The 20,107-nt window shown below is 54.3% G+C and overlaps 4 protein-coding genes across 4 annotated transcripts; 3 read left to right on the plus strand and 1 right to left on the minus strand.

Moving 5' to 3' along the window:
* Window positions 1-696: 696 nt before the first annotated feature.
* On the plus strand, window positions 697-2,149 carry PUNSTDRAFT_76480 (uncharacterized protein; the record flags this gene model as incomplete). The annotated part of the gene is made up of 3 exons (XM_007388330.1): window positions 697-1,113; window positions 1,167-1,464; window positions 1,521-2,149. Coding segments are annotated over 3 exons (1,344 nt in total), but the record flags the coding sequence as incomplete, so codon positions are not given.
* A 2,768-nt stretch (window positions 2,150-4,917) lies between these two features.
* On the plus strand, window positions 4,918-5,866 carry PUNSTDRAFT_138642 (uncharacterized protein; the record flags this gene model as incomplete). Its single annotated transcript, XM_007388331.1, has 6 exons — window positions 4,918-4,995; window positions 5,049-5,126; window positions 5,178-5,306; window positions 5,355-5,480; window positions 5,532-5,653; window positions 5,704-5,866. The coding sequence occupies 6 exons, from the start codon at window positions 4,918-4,920 to the stop codon at window positions 5,864-5,866; spliced, it is 696 nt and encodes a 231-aa protein (XP_007388393.1).
* A 444-nt stretch (window positions 5,867-6,310) lies between these two features.
* On the minus strand, window positions 6,311-17,943 carry PUNSTDRAFT_55578 (uncharacterized protein). The gene is made up of 8 exons (XM_007388332.1): window positions 17,610-17,943; window positions 17,096-17,496; window positions 16,943-17,035; window positions 16,503-16,883; window positions 16,136-16,449; window positions 6,918-7,065; window positions 6,576-6,861; window positions 6,311-6,523 (listed from the first exon to the last, which is right to left on the minus strand). Exons 1-4 carry the CDS (start codon window positions 17,921-17,923, stop codon window positions 16,753-16,755), a joined length of 939 nt encoding a protein of 312 aa, XP_007388394.1. The 5' UTR covers window positions 17,924-17,943; the 3' UTR covers window positions 6,311-6,523; window positions 6,576-6,861; window positions 6,918-7,065; window positions 16,136-16,449; window positions 16,503-16,752.
* Window positions 17,944-18,677: 734 nt separating this feature from the next.
* PUNSTDRAFT_138647 (uncharacterized protein) lies at window positions 18,678-19,686 on the plus strand (the record flags this gene model as incomplete). The annotated part of the gene is made up of 2 exons (XM_007388333.1): window positions 18,678-18,979; window positions 19,035-19,686. 2 exons carry the CDS (start codon window positions 18,678-18,680, stop codon window positions 19,684-19,686), a joined length of 954 nt encoding a protein of 317 aa, XP_007388395.1.
* Between the last annotated feature and the right edge of the window lie 421 nt (window positions 19,687-20,107).

Below are 20,107 nucleotides of genomic sequence, written 5' to 3' on the forward strand. Positions count from 1 at the left end.
TGGGCACTTGTACGTCGTCGAAGACCTGGAAAGAATCATCCAACACGTGAGTCATACGGCTGCATTCATGAGATCTCTGTATAACCAAACAGCGGCGTTTTGAAAGGAGTTTGCAAACCCATGCATTGCCAAGGAGATCCAGCGCTATCCGGAGGATGCTGGTGTTCTTCGTCGAGAGTGTTGACAGGGGGACAAATGGAGACACGAAGTTAACGCAAACCGTGCAGCACCAATGGCTCGTGATCCTATTTCCGGGAGGGATTATTATGTCGATGAGCTCGCGCTTGTCACAAACGGGCTCTCAGACGGATCACTTGTCTATATCCGACGTTGGTTTTCCCGAAAAAACACCTTATGGGCGGAAGTCAGCGACGTCTTCAATGGATCGGATCCCGGACACTTCATTGTCGATATTGCGGACAACAAACGAGAGGTTCCGCTCACCTCGTTCCTCCTCTCAGTAGATGAACTTGACTCCCCGGAGGTGTGTGCCCGTTATGGCCTCTATCAACCTGTCAAAATTGAAGGTGAGAAACATGTTCAGTCCTGGTCAACGTTCCAGTCATTGAACTTCAGGTAGGGACTCTGCTTCGCGACGAAAATGGCTGTTATCGCACCGTTCCATGCGACATCCCGTTGCGTAATAATTGGCGTGTTAAAGCAGCCGGTCGACGGGTCCACAGTCTACCTTTGTGGCTATACTGCGATGATACATCAGGCAATGTTTCAAAAAAATGGAACAAGCACAATTCTGTGCTACTCACCTTTGCCGGTTTACCAAGACGTAAAATTCAGAACCTCTCGAACATCCACTTTCTTTCGACATCGAACATCGCGCCACCGCTTGAGATGATGGAATACATTATCTTTACGATCCAGAAAGGTGGCGAGGATGGGATACCGGTCTGGGATTGTTTGTTAGATGAAGAGATCCTGTTAGTTCCGTGGGTACTTGCCTTTCAAGGGGATAATCCGATGGCGAGCGAGTTTGCGTCGCACATTGGCATGAAGGGCAAGTATTTCTGCCGGATATGTCATGCCTTCGGATCCGATTCGAGCCAGCGGCCTCCCGGACATGCTGGCGAGCTGCAGAGGCTGGAAGACTTCCTTAAGGTATGAGATCGTATCAATAATTGGTATACTGCCTGACGTACCCATGACAATAGCCTGGCGTACCGCGAAGCAAGGCAGAGACGATCCGAAACCTGGAGGCGCAACTCAAGAGAGTTCTTGAAGGTGCTCCAAGTGCCGTCAATCATATGGCGACCGAGACAGGAACGAAAGACAAATATCTACAGCATTTCATCGATCAGCTCTCGGAAAAGTGTCGCAAGATCAAAGATGATTTAAAGAACAGTTCACGGGGCGAGAGAATGTCCACGGACACCGAGATTGCCTCCGCCTTGCAGGCCATGCGTCACAGTCTTCCTGCTAATCTCTTCAACCCTGCGTTGATGGTTGACGGTGCGTCCTAACACGTTAGCAGCTCTGTAAAGCACTGCTGATATTAGACTCCACAGATTTTGACCCACATGCGGACTCACCAGTCGAACTACTCCACGTCGTTCTTCTCGGTGTCGTGAAATATTGGTGGCGCGATGCTGTCTCCCGGCAGGATTCCGAAGGCCGCAAAAAACTGATAGCAAGAATCAATAGCGTGGACTCAGGGGGACTCAGCATCAAACCTCCAGAAGGTCATATCTTGGTTCATTATGCTGGATCGCTAGTGGGGCGCGACTTCCGGGTGATATTGGAAATGGCTCCTTTTATTCTGATCAATATGATTCCAAAGCGTGCATATGAGGCTTGGTTATCCCTCGTTCGGCTTGCGCCGCTGCTCTATCAACCAGAAATTAGTGATATCGATAAATACATGGCGAGTTCACCTGTCAAAAGATTGAGGCTCGCAGAAGCTTACCAGAAAAACTACAGGCGAACTTGGAGGACGCCATTCTCGACTTCCTTGCATCGACGGCACTTTGGAATCCACAATGGTTCAATAAACCAAAGTTCCACCTCTTCGTTCACATTCCTGTTCACATCCGGCGTTTCGGCCCTGCGATCATCTATGCAACCGAAGGATTTGAATCTTACAACGCAGTCATCCGTCAGCGCAGTGTTCATTCGAACCGTCACGCACCAAGCCTAGACATCGCGAACGCACTCAGTAATACCCACGCAGTGAGGCACTTGGTTCTTGGGGGATATGTTGAAGCCCAAAATTGTGGTGCAATTGTCCGCCAGCAGGCAGGACCTGCCGTCCTCGAGCTTATCAGCGACGCTCAATTTTGCCGTTTGATGAACTTGTCCGATGACAAGTATGGACAAACTTGTACGTCCCTAGAGAACTTGTCAGTGATCTGGATCTAAGACTGTGATTGCAGGTACCTATCGTCCAATGCCGCGCAATGAACAGGATGGATTAGCCCACATATGGCCACAGATCGAAGCGATCATTCGTCTGCCACGCAACGAGCTCATTCGGGGGACGACTCTCCATATTGCAAATGGGGACGTACTTCATCGTCACAAGTTCTTGGTCTATCGCATTCGGAGCGACTACTCTCTGGGCCGGATCGAAGAAATCTTAATCAGTAACAATCAAGGAGTCGTTCTGGGAGTTCTCGTCAAGCCATGGACAGTCGGCGAGATAGTTATGCCATACCGAATGCCCCGCATCATGGAGAGCGTATCTGACCTCATATTCCTGCGAAAGGAGGTACGCAGCAGCCTGGGTCTTGCATTTGCTTAGTCTCATGAAATCTTGCAGATGATCATTGGCGCGGTGCACGTACATCATAACTGCAGTATGCACGGCTGTGAAATACGTCAGATTCGGCCAGTCATCCAGGAGCGAAGACTGACCAACAAACTTACACATGGAATCGACCACTCGACATCACCCGATGACCTTGTACTGAACACTGCACTACTGCGCAATTCAGAGGCAATCGCGTGCATACATGCACGAGTGCGATATCCTTGCCTTGATCGATCAAGTGCAGCAGAGACAGCACTAGAATTACAGCATCAGGCCGCTGCAGAAGCTGCACAGGTCATTAAAGAGAGGGAAGCGGAGGCAGCTGCGAAGAAATTAGACGTACAACGGAAGAAGCAAGAGGCGAGGCAGCGCAAAGACGAGGCGGCCCAAAAGAAGCTCGAGGCGCAGCAGCGAAAAGAGGATATGCGGAGGCAGAAAGAAGAGGCGCAGAGACGCAAGGATGAGATGCGGAGGTGGAAGGAAGCCGAAAAAGAGAAATCCAAGCGGCGCAAAGAGGAAGAGAATCAGCGGCGCAGGGAGCAAAGCCAGCCAAAGCGATCAAGTATGACGGACGACAGCTCTATGATCACCAACGCCCACGTCTCCTTGTCGATGCCATTGCCTGCCACATTTCCGTCCCTGCATGCCCAAACTATGCCACCCGACATGCTTGAACCTCGGACACCATCGCGCCCACACAAACGTGCTCGAACACAGCCGGCAACATCGATTCCAGTTGGTGGCCCTGCTCACATGTCTGCGACGAGTTCGACGGCTGCAAGTATGGTCGCAAGCGCACGATTTGATCCATCATATCCTGGCAGCATGGCCAACCAACACAGAGAGTAATCAGGCCCGGGATCGACGTGCAGAGGTCCTTGGAACTGAAGAGCGAGAGCGGCGTTGACCATGAACAGCGCACATCCTCGGAGGCTTCACCCTTTGACCATCACAAATTTGGGCTTTGGTCTCCCACCTCGCCTCGTGTTCCCGGTGTGAACGGGCATTCCGGAACAGCGCCTTCCCGCAGGCATTTCTTCTCATGAACATCCTGTTCTCGCTTTGACTTTGACGTCTCCTCTCGTCCCTGACAACTCGATGGATCATTGTGCGGACTTGACTCGTGTATCTGACACCTTGCTCTGTTATTTGACTTCATACTTGCGACATATATTGGCCCACTCAGAAGCATCGCTTGCAGTTTGTACGTTACCAGATTATCTTCTCTCAATTGACCATGAAGGAGCACGAATATCTTTTGCTCGATAGCCCACGCTGTGGATTTGAGACGTGTCGCGCTGACAGACACGTGAATCACGTTACCATGTTGAACAGCTGAGTTGGCACAAGTTGAACCGCGACTCTGCACCAGTTTCATCTCCAACGTCTTGCCAGCACACTTACGGACATGCAAACCACGCAATCTGAGCACGCAAGCCACTCTTCATCGCCTCGATACTCCCCATATTTACATCCGGCTCAACGCGTACGCCGGACTCCAAGCCCCACTTATCGTCTTTCCCTGTCGGAGACTCCTTCCCTGCATTCAAGAACTAACGAACCCTTCAGTTCCACGCAATCTTCGGTTTCCTCAGGAAGAATAGGTGATAATCCGGCTGGGTTTCCTGCCAGATCCGCCGACGCTGGTACCCTGAGCCGGTCTGTGTCCGTAGACTCCCTCGCCGCCGAAACTCGGGATCACAACTTGGCATCAGACAGTCGCATCGCTATGCGTCAGGGGATGCCTGAGCTACCTCCTATCGCCCCTGGTTACATGCATATGAGGTCCACGGCTAATCCGCAGACTCCGGCGACCGTCACGACACGCCCACAGCCGCACTTCAACTATGGGCCTCAAGCGCCATATGACATGTCCTTTTCTTACATGCCATCTTCAGGTGGCCATGGAAATGAGTTACCACAAGTCCGCACGTCGATTACGGCTGCTACGACCGACCGGATCCTGGACTCATTTGGGCTCATGGGGTCGTCTCGTGAAGACGTCCACCATTTTGTGCAGGCAAGTGCTCTTTCCTGTGTTGAATGTTATCCTTACTCATCTGGGATGTGTACAGGCCGACTATGACACGCGGATGATCATGTTATTCGCGCGCATGGTCCGAAACGAGTGTTCGGTGAAAGAAATAAATTCAGCGATGGCAAAGATTGACAGCCGGCTGAGCCAGCTGGATGTCTACATGGAGCGTGCGTACCAGTTGGCGCCGAATCAGCAAGTGCGTACATTTGAGGTTACGAGACACTCCTGATTGACACGTGTTGTCTCCAGCGGACGCTGAAGAACTACATCAAACACAACATGATACGCCCGCTTGGTACATACAAGAAGATCTCGAAGAACATGGAGGTGAGCATTACGTGGATGTCACTCCTAGTCAATGCTCACCACGACGGATAGCCGAAGATCATCAAATATGCCGAAAAGCTTAAGATCCCGGAATACGCGAAATCCCCCGGCATACGCACACACGTCAACGAATTCCTGAATCACCAGACAACGCAGATCAAAGCCGCGTTTCACAAGAAGGTGTGTCTATTATGTCCTGCTAGACGAGTCTACTACAACTCATTATAGATAATCGCCCGCGTCGAGAAAGGACACGCTCTCGATGCCTACGTCAAGGACGTTATCCTTCCCTGGCATATGTCTCCGAGACCGGTGGTGGCACCTCGTTCGATCATGGCTCGTGTTGCGTTGCTGGTAAGCCCATCACGGATTTCTCCATGACTCGAATACTGACAGTCAGTACAGTCTGATATTGCTGAGCAGAAGCGCAAGAAGCTGATCAAAGACTTCTGGAGCGCCGTGGAAACGAAACTGCGGGAGCTCGAAGCGAAGCATGGAACGAACAAACAGTCGGATGAATGGAAACAGTACGTCAGATAGCCAGCTCTTCGCGATGTTTACTCGATGTCCAAAACAGATGCGACGAGGAGTACATTGCGGCCGATCAAGCCAAGTATAAGAACACCGTTGATGCCGAGTTCTACAACATGGATTTCGACGGCGAAACGGACCAAGCCTTCGATTTTGACACGAACGGCGCGGACGATGAGGCATTCGGGCTCGATGTAACCGTCAATTAGACATATTATACCTATGCTACATCATATGTACAGTTCAATACATTGCGAGAAGGAAAAATCGTGTCCATAACAAAACCGATGGCGTCCACAGCAGAGAGAACGTGGAAACGACCTACCGGATATGTCTATTGACCTCGATAGCCGAATTATGGATTCCACAGGGCAGCCAGGATGGTTTCTTGTGCTCCGGTGATGGATTGCCACTGCGCGCCAATCCCGTGGAATACGGCTGAATCATGCGTGTGGAAATGACGCTGCACTGATAAACGTGGTTTCCACCGTCATCTTGTCTGGCCGTGTAGTTAAAGGGGCGCCATATGGTACTGGGCGCCCGCTTTGTCATAAGTGTTGCCCGCGTCCAATAGGACGCGGTGGTAAGTGATTGCATCAAGCCGCTTTGAGCGGCTGACTAATTACTTAAGGGTAAGTCTATTCTACCCTTACATTCTCCAAGCGCCGTCGTTTCTGGAGCCATCAGATTGACGGCTCCTCCATCCGCGGGTCTCTCAATGTAATCTCCACGGGACAACCACTTACTCATCTGTATCTTATACGCACCGGCTAGTGCTACTCGACAGAATATGTCTTGGACAACATCCGCACGACTGAGTCGTGGTCGGTTTGGTGTTGCCATCGCAGGCTCCACGGGTAGATTAGGTACGTCAACGCCTTGCACCTCGTGGTACAGTCAGAGGGCTGATGTAGGCAGGCAGCGTCGTCGCGTCCACATTCCTCTCGGAATACAAGTCGTTCTTTCGCGTGGTATGCCTCACTCGCAATGAAACGTCGCCCAACGCGCGCGCGCTCGCGTCTCAAGGCGCGGAAGTGAAGGAGATTCTTCAGTGGACCGAAGAAGGCCTCAAATCAGCGTTGCAAGACGTCGACATCCTCGTCAGTGCGCTGAGCGGAAGCGCATCTGGTGGGGAGAAGGAGGTACTCCTGAGATCGGCACTGGCCGCTGGGGTTCAAGTCTACTTCCCAAGCGAGTACGGAGTGTAAGTGTCCTCAGACCTCTTTGCACCATCGAATCGCTCACGGTGATTGTGGATAGCGACCATCGGGCGAACGATTTCCCGGGGTTTGACCACGAAGACTGGCTCGCCAAGCGCGCGCACGCTGAGCACGCTCGCGAACTCGCTGCAGGGAAGATGAAGGTCGTAGTTGTCTTCACAGGGTGGTTTCTCGAGCTCGGGCTTGCGGTGCGTGGCGATCATGGAGTGATCCGCTCCTAGACCGAGGGAGCACAGTGTGACGCGAGCAAAGCCTGATTAGGCTAAGGTGCGTTCACACGGTTAGGTTCTCGAGCGGCACAAAAGCAGAGAGTCACAGATCTCGTATTTGAGCACTCGAGTAAGGTAGAATAGGGTACCAAAAGGTGAGCTCCAGACGACGAGGTAGCTTGACTTTATACCCTCGTCGTCGTCAGATGGAGCATGTGGTAGTAGAATGATAATCAAAAGGGGTAACGGCGCGCCGCGCCGACTGCTCGAAAAGGAAAGATAGCCTCGGTCCGACCCCCGGGAGAACCGGCACGTTACATCCGCCCTCCCAAAGTGGGAACCGCTTTGACCAAAAAGGAAAAACCCCGACGCTCCTTCAGCGCGCCTCGCGCTCCTTCATCTTGCGCTTCTCGTTACGCTTCTCCTCGCCGATCATGACGCCCCTCGCAGTCTTCAGTAGGGCGTAAGCGATGACCTTGCTATTCGCTCCACCGAGCCCGAGTAGATCCTCCACTCCGCCCGCTAGAGTCCCTCCTCCCGCTGATGATCCCGCGGTAACAGCCTTGACCGCCTTCTCCTCACCCACGGGCGTCTTCTTCGACCCCTCAGCCTCCGATGCCACCATGGGGGCTTTAGTCTTCTTCTTCTTCTTCTTCCTGCTGCCCTCGCCAGTGCCTTCGTCAGCCGGCCTCTTATCTGCCCCCGCCTTCGGCTTATCGACGGTCCCTCCACCGCTCATCGCTCCCAGGTCACGACGCCGAGTCTCGATAGCGTCAAGGACCTTCTGTGGGAATAGGATCGACCGCGGCGATGGTCCATCGCACTCCAGACTGAAACCTTGATCTTGACGGATGTCCTCGTCGACCAGACACAGCGACGCAGTCTTCGGATCGACGAGACTGTACAGCGTCGTACGGAGCTCGCGATAGCCCGGCGGGAGCGAGCCGAGCTCAAACGAGAATGTACCATCGCGCATCGAGTCGTCAGCCTCCAGGTACGATTCGACGACATCGAGCTTGTACCGGGTGAAAGGACAGCCGACCACAGGGCGGGGAAAGTTGTCGACGACGAAGGTGAGATCGCGCGTGTCGAACACGATCCCTCTGTAGACGTCGATGAAGCGGTCAGCGTCGTCGACGTCTTGGGCCATCGGTGGGTGAATAGAGTTCTGAGTATGCGATTGGTGCAGGTGAGCAATAAAGTGACTTTCGGCGGACTGATCACCCTTGCAGAGTGCTTCCTTATATGTGCGCCCTCCGGGGCATCCGTTGTCCCAGTCGCCAGTGATCATTATCACCCCGGCGAAGATCTGCGGATCATCAACCGCGATCCGCCCGGTTCCTTCAGGTAGGTCAGCTGCGGTGTTCACGCCCTGTTCGTCTAGATACAGCTTCAGCTGTTCAAGGCCGTCTACTTTGTCGAACGGAAGCCAGGTAACGTCTCCAGCCTTCCATTTAATCTCGAACACCGACGCTAACCCTTTCCCTTTATGCGCTAGGATCTTATCCACGGCCCATTCGGACCTGTCTTCGCCGAAGTCAGCGACCTGCGTTTCCGACCGCCCAGGGAACAATCGATCGTCATTCGCCACATGGACACGTAACAGGGATGAGTGAAACACGGGATGCACACCGCGCTGTATCAATCGCGACGGGAGATCCACCCGATATGAATTGTTACCGAAGTCCTTAGAAATATGGTATGGGCCAATAAACTTAGGTATGAGTTTTCGAGCCCGTCCCTTTGGGAAGCTGATGTTCTTAGTCGATATATAGACCATATCGCCAACCACGAACGGCGCCGGTCTGCGATGTCGGTTGGCTAGTCTAGTCTGTTTAACTCGGGCCTCTAGTATCGCATCATGGGCAGCCATGATGGCAGATTTCATTCGCTGCGCGAATACGCGCACCCCCGGATACTCAGGCGTTGACGGTTGGTCCCATATCAATGAACGTGGCATGCGACCCGTGTCTAGGAAAAACGGTGCGTACCCTGTGCTTTCAGACCGAGCCGAGTTGATAGCGAACTCGATCCCAGGCAATTTAGATACCCAGTCCTTCTGATCTGGGCTTACGCACGCCCGGATCATTTGGGTTATCGTCCTATTGGCCCGTTCGGTTGATCCATCGCTTTCCGGATGGTAAGCGCTCGACATGGACAATTTAACTCCTAACATCTTGTTTAGATGCTGCCAAAATGTACTGGTAAATAGGACATCGCGGTCGCTCACAATACACCGCGGTAACCCATGCAGCCTATAGATCTCCGCGAAGATGAGCTCGGCAATATCCTTCGCTCGGTAGTCTTGCCTACTGGGCACTAAATGGACGCGCCCCGAGAGTAAGTCAATTATCACCGTAATCTCGTCATACGAGGCATCCCGATCCTTAGAGACAGGTAGTGGTCCGACGAAATCGATTCCGATAGCCTCCCAAGGCTGAGCGGGCACCGGCAGTGGGTTCAGCAGCCCATATGGCTTCTGGTTATTAGGTTTACTCCGACGACAGGTCACACAGGTTTCGCAGAATGCGCGTACGTCAGGGACCATCGACTTCCACCAGACAGCACTTCGAATATACGCTACTGTCTTCGAGGGTCCAAGGTGAGCTAGCGTCGAGTGCGCACGCGCGATGATCATTTCTCGCACCCGACGCGCCCCTATCATGCAGTCTGGTACGCATAATAGTTTAGTGCCGCCGTCCTTTAGGTACAGTACTCCGTCTTCAAGTATGAAGTTTTTATACTGCCCGGGAGCCTCGAGTATCAGTTTGAAGAATGGATCCTCTCCATATCGCCCACGAAGACTATCAGGTATCGCATTTCCGTCCTCGTATTCACAAACTACATCGATGAACAAAGGCGGTATCGGCTCTTGGACAGGATCTGTCACTTCTACCGGATCACCATCAATACTGGATTGATCGGCGCTCGCCTCAATTACCGGCTCTTTGTTGCCCAACCCGCCCTCCTGACGCTGTTCAGGGACGATCAGCGTCACCTTTTTGATGCGTTTGGCGAATTCCTTCGCCGTTTCAGGACGTCCGGTATCGGCGGACTCGAGCTGGTTACGCGACCGCGCCCGTGGTCGTGTCGCCGCCTTCGGCACTGGTATACCAAGGGGCCGCGGAGGCGGCCGCAGCGCTGGCTCAAGCGTCAACGGCGGCTTTGGCAACCGGGGACGCAAGGTGGCCATGCGCGCTTCCAGGCCCGTCAAAATCGCCATATCGCGATCACCACGAGGTGGGTGATCTTCGTCGTTCTGCACCATCTCAGCTCGAGTCCGTACCAGGCCCGGCTCGTCTGCCGCATAGATGCGAGAAAGGGCATCCGCAAGTTCATTCTCCAGCCCCGGTACGTATTCAATTCGGAAATTGAATTCAGACAGCTTTTCCAGCCAACGCGCCTGACGACCCGTCAGGTTCTTTTGGTTCATGAAGTGAATCAAGCCTTTATGATCGGTATACCACGTAAACGCCACGCCCAGTAACAATTCGCGATACCTCAGCATGGTTTCAAGGCCCGCAAGCAATTCGATTTCATGTACGGCATAGTTCTGCTGTGCAGCTGACAACTTCGCGGAATAGAACACAACGACCGCCGCATTCCTCCAATCAGGCCCCTGAAGGATGCAACCACCTACACCGGTCAAACACCCATCAGTGACGACATGGACCGGGGAAGCGTCAGGGCCGTACCTCATGGCAACACGATTAACGTCGCGGTGAGCACAAACTATTTCCCGAATCTCATCAAACGCCCGCTGTTCCGTAGGGCCCCAGCGGTACACCACATTGTCGCCGGTGAGGCGGTTGAGAACATCCATCGGGATCCGAATGCCGGCGCATCCGTCTGCGAGATATCCCACAGCGCCTAGAAATCCCCGCAGCAAGTCCCGGTTCGTCGGCACATTCCATGTCCGGATCCGCTCTACCTTGACAGGGTCAAGCCGGATCCCCTTGTGCGACACAATCTGCCCCAAGAGTTTAATCTCGTCCGCTAAAAAATGCATCTTCTTCTCAGATAAGTAAAATTCATTTTCGCGCAGAATGTCGATGACTAATTTGACGCATCTAACGTGCTCCTCCAAGTCGTTGGAGTGCACTATCAGGTCATCCAGGTAAATTTCGAGCCAGGACCCGATGAAGGGCGAAAACAAGTCGGTCATTACCGCCATGAACGTCGCGATTGCATTGCAATCACCCTGCTGTAGGACATGACTAACCATCGTCCCGTCAGGCGTTGCCATCAAGGTATACTTCACGTCCTCTGGCTCTACGCGTACCTGCTCATACGCGCCCTCCAGATCCATCGCCGTGAAATAGCGGCTGGCCGCCACTCGACGCCGAATGCCATCCTGGTCCGGCAAGGGTGACGACATCTTTTCAGTGTTGTCGTTCCTGGCACGTAAGTCGACGGTGTTCCGCATGCCCCCCGAAGGTTTACTCAGGAACATAATAGGTGATGCGTTGATCCCGCTGGCGTACTCCCAGCGACCGGATTTCAAGAAGATGTCTCGCTTCGCGTTCCACTGCTCACGGAAGCCTTCCGGACACCGCGAGGCGCGAAAAGGATATCGTTTATCCTTGTCAATTATAGGGATGCGGTGGTTCACCCGCCGCAAAGGAGGTAATGTAGTCTCCGCTGCCTTCTGATACAACGGCGTCGCGTACTCGTGCAACGCCTTCCGGATCTCGTCGATAGACCGTTCTTGGATCTTCGCCGCCCGAGACGCGAGTAGGCCTACATCGTCCCCTGACTGCAATTCAACAGGCTGTTCACACCCGACGATAACTCGAGCAGGGTTCAGCCCGACCATGACCTTGTGCTGCCAGAAGAACGGCGTGCCCAGGATCAAGTCGTAGCCGTCAATGTTCATAATGTCAAAGGTGCGCTGACTTGATATTCGTGCATAACGAAATGAAACTGTGGTCGAATAATTGACCTTGGTTTTAGACCCTTGCGCCGCAAGTTGGACGGTGAGTTGCGTGTCGAGAGGTGCGCGAGCAACCTTCAGTTGTTCCGCCAGCGTGGAGGACATGAAGTCCCCAAGCGACCCGGAATCAAGTAACGCCCGACAATCGTGCCCATTCACCGCGACCGTGATAACGACTGGTCGCGGTATTTTGCGACTGACCGACTTGACCCGCGCCGCGTTCCGTTGCAACGCTGGGAAACTTCCGGCCGGCGGCTGCTTCACGCGAGCCACGCTGACGCTCATGTTGCGATCGTCTAGGTTCACCCCAACGCTTGCAGCATGATACCATAAAGTATTATCGGCTCCGACGGTGTACACCACACCATCGACCTCAAACACACCTTCCGCCGGAGCGTCCCCATCGGAATCATCCGATGGGATGTTGAACCGTGTTCCAGGCGGGTAGTCCCCGTCCTCCGACTCAGAGTCCGGTGACCCGTCCTCACGACGTAAGTCATTATCATCAACGTCTTCCAACTCGACGGCGCCCCAATTCCACTCACTGAAGAAGTCAGCGGTGTCCATCCAAAGTTCATCGCGTTCGAATCGCCGCACCAAATCGACAAATTCAAGCATCCGGACACGATACCAGTTCACAAAGTCGAAGCCACGACGCATCAGGAGCTCGTTCGGTACTTCGATCGATATGTCGAGGTATGGTTCACGCATTATCCACGGCGTGCGGCCATCCTCAGACAAAATCATATAGGCATCGATGGCAAACTCTTCTGTCCAAATCTCCCACAAATGCGGTAACCGACTGATGCGCGCCTCGATGAGCTGTCCCATACGGTTGGCTATTGGGTCGCCGAACCTCGAGGACCCTTCAACAAAAGCGTCGCGCTCAAGGCGGTGATTGCGCACGGCCTCCGGACATTCAAAGGTATCATCATCTGCCTGTCGTTCATACACCTCACAAGTTTGACGAGCACGGTGAGTGATTCCGCGCGTTACCAAGTAGTCTACGACCCATCGCTGCCATCGACGACGGTACCTCCGGTACCAATCATGCGGTGATCGGGCCACAACATAACGCTCTACGGGAGGCGGAGGATTTCCCAGCATGTCCAATCCGTCATCTCGAGCGACGGCGGTGTCGCCTTCGTCTACTTGTGGTACATCGATATTACCCTCCAGCCTCCAGCGAACAGAGCCACAATGTAGCTCTTCCAACACTTCGGGCTCTTCGACCCTTTCAAGGTCGTCGTCCTCGCCGTCCAATTCCGACTCAGCGAAATGTACGGCGTAACTCGTCTTAGACCCAGGTGCGTGGCCCTTGGAGTCGCTCTTGACCTGTTGCCCGGCCGGGCAATTACGGCTCATATGTCCGGCCTTATGGCACTTGAAGCACAAATTGTTCTCCAAGTGTTCTTTCATCTGTTCTCGCGATAGCGGTGAGTCCCGCTTCTGTACGCCGTCTCTTCGTTTCGTGGACTCGTTGACAGACCCGCTGGCTTGGGCGCCCGTCGTTCCCATCCGCGTAGTGTATCCTCCGCGAGCAGCCTTGGCCCCTTCCTGGCGCCCTTGATTGCCGCCGGACACGCCTCCGCCGCGACCGTTACGAGGGCTCTTCGCTGACGTCGAGCCACCCACATGCAGGCTATTATTGATTGCCCGCTCAGCGATCAAAGCGCCCTCAAGAACTTCGCCATACGAGTTAATGTCAGGGTGCAGACGATCCAGGTAGAGTTGTCGGCTAATGTCGTCATTTAATCCCTGCCAAAACCGATGGATGAACTGACGCTCCGAAATTTCGTCGCCTAGGTCATCCCGGAATCCCTCCATAGTTGCTGCATATACCTTCACAGAGGACCCGAGTTGTCTCCAGGCGTGCCAACGGTTCTGGATGGCGTTCATGAAGCCGTCCGGAAAGCAGTAGTTAAAAAGTTCATTGAAGAACTCACGAACATCCCAATCTTCGGGTCGCTTTACGACACGCTTGAAAAACTGCTGTGCGTCTTTCTCTAGAAAGTGTCCTATCTTAGACACATGTCTTTCCCTGACGATCAACCCGTCTATCAGGTACTCTACGGACTGCTCGACATATCGTTGGAATGCATCAAGGTCATCCCGTCCGTCATATGCCTTCGGCGCCTCGGGTTTAATGTTCGGTTTCACCATGGAAGCCCCAGCCCGCTCCAGTATCCGCATCGCATCATTAAGCTGCCTCAGCTTTCGTTCGAGAGTCTGGCCCAACGAACTATTGGGTGAAATGAATTGAGAAGGGGGTGCCACCGAGGTGCGAACCTTACGGCTCCCAGAAGTCATAGCGCTGACTGACGAAATGACAGGCTGGGATGTACTCATCCCGTGTATACCAGCACGCCCTCCATCCTCGTGCATGATATCCCTGCCCTGGAACCCGACACGAGGGATCGAGCCGACATCAGCCCGTCGAGGATCATTCCCCGCATCGTGCTGATCCCGTGGACGCTCTTGGCGCAGTGCAGCGATCTCAGAGGCCTGAGATTCAACAACACCCGTTAGTCGGTCGATTCTGTCCAAAACGTCGTCGAGACGACGCTCAGCCTTCACTCTCGCGTCCTCAGATTCCTTTCGGGACCGCTCAGCCTCAATGCGGGCCCGACTGGCAGTATCGCGTTCCCTCCGGGCCTCACGGACTTCTCGATCGCAGGTCTCTTTATACAGTGTTGCCGAGTCGCGGGCTCGAGCCATAATGTCCTCAAGCGGTTCATTCGAAGACGGCACCGACGATTCGCTCCTGGCCGGTAATCCCTTCGATCTCCGATCATCAGGCCCGGTCTTCAGAGAATCGAGCGCCGCACGCTGGGCGCCAACATCGATCTCTGCTTCTTCAAGCCCCATGTATCGGAGGAACTCAGGTACGTCAGCCTTTGCCGGTCCCGGCTTACTATCGCTGATTGCAGATACCTCACGCTCCTCCCTTTTACTCTTATCAACAGGGGTAGGCGTCTCGGGTTCGGCCTCCAGCTCAGTATCAGTGCCGAACGGGCTGGATAGAGAGGCCCGCCGTTTGCCTTTAGCCTTCTTAGGCGTCATAGGCACTTCGGGTACCTCAGGTGAGTTATACTCAATGTCTTCGTCGTCCTTGGTTACCAAGGACGTGTCCTGAAGACTAGCCAACGACGCGAAACTGTTATCATTGCTAACGATCGTACGTTTAGACAGGACGGGAGACGCACTACGGCGCCTCCTCGGTACTCTGGACCAAGACTCGGTGCCGTCACTCGACGGCCCGCCGAACCCTCCAATAACAAAAGGCATCAGATCCCGCGACTCATCCTTGAGTACCCCAGGCGTCTGAGCCATCATCGTCCCCGCCCCACGCGATGCTTCGCGCGACGGTTGCGTATCGGTAGGGACATCATCACGACGTCCCACCCCCGATTCAGCCCCTAGGCCAGATGCGCGAGCACCGGCCATCGATGGGGATCCTCCGACATCCGACGCGAGGTCAGATGCTACCGGAAGACGAGCATCAGGGGGACCGCGAGCTACCGCTCCGGTCCATCCATCAGCTGGAGCACCCGATGGGCGTTCGGCGTCAAGGACGCCGTCAGCCCGTCGGTCACGACGGACCCACTGGCCCGTCGTTTCATCCCTAGACACTGGCATGATGTCGAGGGTACACGCGATAACTTGAGGTAGTATTGCTCGTAGTCGTCGCGTCCGATGTAAGGGCGTACCTGGGTGATCAGACCAGGTAGTTACCTATTCAAAGGAGTTAGCGACTAAAAGCGGTTAAAGAATACTCACTGAAATCCTCTCTCAAAAATATGTGACGCGAGCAAAGCCTGATTAGGCTAAGGTGCGTTCACACGGTTAGGTTCTCGAGCGGCACAAAAGCAGAGAGTCACAGATCTCGTATTTGAGCACTCGAGTAAGGTAGAATAGGGTACCAAAAGGTGAGCTCCAGACGACGAGGTAGCTTGACTTTATACCCTCGTCGTCGTCAGATGGAGCATGTGGTAGTAGAATGATAATCAAAAGGGGTAACGGCGCGCCGCGCCGACTGCTCGAAAAGGAAAGATAGCCTCGGTCCGACCCCCGGGAGAACCGGCACGTTACACACAGACCGACGACACGTCCTAGCCATTAGCCGGATTCGACATTCCAAACCGCCTCCTCACGCCCGTCGGCCCGTCAAGCCAGCGGGTCTCCTTCACGTCTCAGGCCGACGTCGCGCGCGCGCTCGCCGAACTCTCCCTCCTCGCATCCCAGCCTTCCTCAGCGTCCAAAGTCCCAGACCACGTTCGGATCGCGGGGTCGACCGCCAGCTTTGAGGACGTCGCCCGCTGGTGTGGAGGAGAGGTACGGATCCAGAGCCTGGACCTCGCGCGGGAGAAGGCGGAGCTGAGCAAGAGGTATTTGGCCGATCGGAGTCTTCCTCCCGCGGGACATCTGCGGTGCGCGTCATCTCCTACGATTTCGTAACAAAATGCTCATCGTCGATCTACAGGATCCTGATGGGCGAAGGGAAGCTGGACTGGTCGTCCTCAAACGAGAACGAGTTGGTGAACCCCGATCAATCCGTATGGAAGTGGAAGACCGTTAAGACGCAGGTGGAGGAGATACTGAAGTCGTGACCAACTCCCCTTAGTGTATCGATATTTCACGGGTTCGCGCCATGTACAGTACAACAAATTCTATATCTATTCTTCCAGTCATCTAGTGCAACATTCGCGCGTCTCACACAACCAACAACCTCCTCACAAGCGTGAATGCGCCTCGCGGTCAAGTAGCAAACTGTCCACCCAGCTCGCGAAGCTGTCCTGCACTTCGTCGGGAGGTACCGCATCTTCCCTAGTTTCGTCTCCGGGCCTATACTTGCCGGTTTTCACTACAAAATCGGCTCAGATCTCCTTACCGCACCACGGTCGACAACGCGAAGTAGCTTACCGAGGACCCTCCACAAGCCGAGCTCCAGCGCACCCTCCCCGAGGTCCGCGGCCACGTCGTCGCCGATGACGGCGATCCTCCCTGCGTCGCCTCCTGCACATTGGGGATATCAGAGCCCGTGGACCGTGGTGGTCGATGGGATTGCTCGCGTACCGTCCAGGTTCATGCTGCCGATGACGCTCTCAAAAAACGCCTTCGTCGACTTACCGACCACCTCCGCCTTGGCGCCGCTCGCGTCCTCGAGCGCTGCGACAAAAGGCCCAGGGCCCAGGGACAGCTGCTTATCGGGCGTCCGGACGTATTTGGCCTTATGCGTAGCGAGGAATGCGATGTTCGGTTTCGAGGTCGAGGTCGAGGCAGAGGCAGAGGCAGAGGCAGAAGAAGGCTGGCCTTCCTCGCCGATTAGGACGCGGAAGGCGGTGGTGAGGTTATCGTAGGTGAACATTGCCGGTGCGAGGCCAACAACGACGGCATCGTATGGTGTGTTCGGGTCGGAGGAGGGAAGGTTGGCAGAACATTCTTCGGCTGCTGAAGGCGAGAGGAGGAAGTATGGTCTGCGATGGGGTGTCAACGATCCGTGTTTCCGGGCCGCATCAGAGATAGAACTGCCCGTAGTTCACGCAAGGCATGCACGGAAAGACGATTCGAGCACGAAAGTATACCTCACCTATGAAGTCCTCTCGCCTCGATCATCCTCTTGACCGCACCGAGGCTCGTCCACACCTCCTCCTCTCCTCCTTCTTTGCCTTCTGGCCCGACGACAACCTTGGACTTTACACCGAAACCCATCGCGCGTAGCTTGCGCACGAGGTCGGCCGTGCTCTCCTTGCTCGTGTTGCTGCAGAACCGGAAGGGGACGCGCGCCTCGCGCAGGCGCTGGAGGGCCGCGACGGCGCCGGGGAGCGCGGAGGTGCCGATGTGCAGCGTTCCCGAGAGGTCGATGAGGACAGCGCGAATCGCTGGACGGGAGACCATCGGCATAACAGAGAGAGAGATAGTGGTCCAAGATTCGGGGGTGCGGTTATCCGATGATTATTGGCTGGTTACTATGTACATGGCGGAGAGGAGACTGGATCCATTGCTACCAAGGGACGCTCCCTTGCGATTTGCGGCCTGCGTCATCTCATACGGGATCCGTGTTACTGTAGTTCGTAGGCAAGTAAATCAATCCAAGGCTGAAGCCTAGAAAGCGCCGACGATGAACATACTGGCAGGAGGGAACACGTGCTGACCGAGTGTCCTGGCCTTGCACAGCGACCACGACGGACTGCACATAATAATACTTTGCGGACAATTCACTGAATACACGGTTACCACTGACCTCGAAGGAAACGAAGGCGCCCGATCGTTCACGGAAATGGACCCCTGCAAGGGTTTATGGTACAAGAACGGTAGCATCGTGCTCCCCGACATGCTTGCGATTTTTTCCCTCATGCTAACATCGATGTCCTCTATGGTTGTCTACTCGTCTTCAGCTTTACATCGGTTTAGGCGGCGTGGTAAGCGATAGACCCGCACGAATATGGCAATCCTTAACTCAAAGCGAACCAGGTTGCAGCACCGGCCCAAGCTATATCCAAATGCTGTCGCCGATACCAAGTATAGGTGTTTCTCGATGTACTTGCACGTGGTGATCTTCAAGCTATTCGGAATCGAAAAGGCGGCCTGGAGGAGCTATCGTCCTCATCTTATCTCACCCCTCCCCCATCTCCTGCCGATACTAATTCCAAGAACCATGGCCAACACCCCGAATACCAGCACCGGCGTTGAGGATATAGAAACATCAACCTCGTTAACCGAGCTCACTCGTTGCGAAGGTCTATGGTATGAGGACGGCAGCATTGTGCTCGCATCCGAAGGGGTTGGCTTCCGGGTCTATCGGATGCTCCTAGCTCAAAACTCATCTGTCTTTGCGAATATGCTCGCCATGTCTTCGCCCGAGAGTAACATTGATCCCTCGTACGACTGCCCAATTGTTCACATGCCGGACTCTGCCGCCCAACTGCGTTATCTTCTCCTGGCACTTCACGACGTTAGGTACGATTCCCGATCCATGCCATATCATGCGAGCGGATGCCCATACCGATCCCAGAGCCACTGAACGCTTGAAACGCGCGCCGTTCATGGAGACGATAGCCGTCGCCTCGTTGGCGGCGAAGTACGAAATTGGCCACCTTCTCGACAGCGCGGTGGAGCGCTTCGCATCCATGTATCCCACGTCATTCAACAAATGGGTAACCACACGTGGAACCCCCGTGACTCCTGTGCTAAAGCCAGGCCAACATCATGCCGCACTGCAGTTGGCGCATCAGCTGCAGATGAGCCATCTGGTGCCCGTGATACTCCTCGCAATGTGCTACGGAGGCGTCCGCAGCATCTTGAGAAGCGGCCTGCCACCTCACGACCTAGAGGTGTTGCTCCTGGGCTTTACAAAGCTGCAGGTGATGCAACGAACCCATACCTTCCGATGGTTGTATCGGCCGGTGGTGAGATGCACTGCTCCTGCTTCGTGCAACCGCAGGAGAGCGGAGATGTCCTTGCTCATGGAAAAGATGTTCAGTTGCGACAAGCTCTACGTCTTTGATCTATCGCTGGAGCAATTCAGCGTGCCGCTGTCTGAGGTGTTGTGTGACCGGTGTGTCACGGATGCTTTCAGGACTCAAAAGGCTGGACTGGAAAGTGCTTGGGAGGACTTGCCCTCCGTTTTTGGCATGGAAACGTGGCATAAGCTGGGGGCCAAGTGAACCAGTCACGATGAGGGATGAGAGTCATGGTATGAATATATGTCATTCCGAGTGTTTCCAAGTTCTGAGATTCATCATCTCTAGGGACGCTTTTCCATGACAATTGAATCGCGCACTCAAGTAGAAGGTAGAGGTCATTCATCCGAAAGTGGATTGCTGTGTTGTGGTTAGTGCATCGGCACACTTGTTTACTTTCTTATACTTCTTGTATTCTGCCTATCCCTATTCCTCGCCTCGTTCGGGCTCGTAGGTCCTGCATGATTGCTGCAGGCTGCAATGCGTACAAAGACTGCTGCCTTTCCCATCATTATATCATGCTCAACCATCATGGGCTATGTCATCTACATGCAATGGACTGAAGGAACGCCTTTGACACGCCTTCAAACAGGGTTCACAAAGTGCCTAGCTCGAACTTCATTGG

The sequence above is a fragment of the Punctularia strigosozonata genome, assembly GCF_000264995.1.
Source record: "Punctularia strigosozonata HHB-11173 SS5 unplaced genomic scaffold PUNSTscaffold_18, whole genome shotgun sequence".
NCBI classification, from domain to species: Eukaryota; Fungi; Basidiomycota; class Agaricomycetes; order Corticiales; family Punctulariaceae; genus Punctularia; species Punctularia strigosozonata.

Bases quoted from the DNA above. Each gene is read 5' to 3' on its own strand.
- PUNSTDRAFT_55578 (XM_007388332.1), bottom strand. From the start codon at position 17,923: ATGCCGATGGTCTCCCGTCCAGCGATTCGCGCTGTCCTCATCGACCTC. The intron at 17,036-17,095 runs GTACGCGAGCAA...CCCAATGTGCAG, and splicing joins CGGCAGCATGAACCTGGACG to GAGGCGACGCAGGGAGGATC. The intron at 16,884-16,942 runs GTAAGCTACTTC...CCGATTTTGTAG, and splicing joins CGGCTTGTGGAGGGTCCTCG to TGAAAACCGGCAAGTATAGG.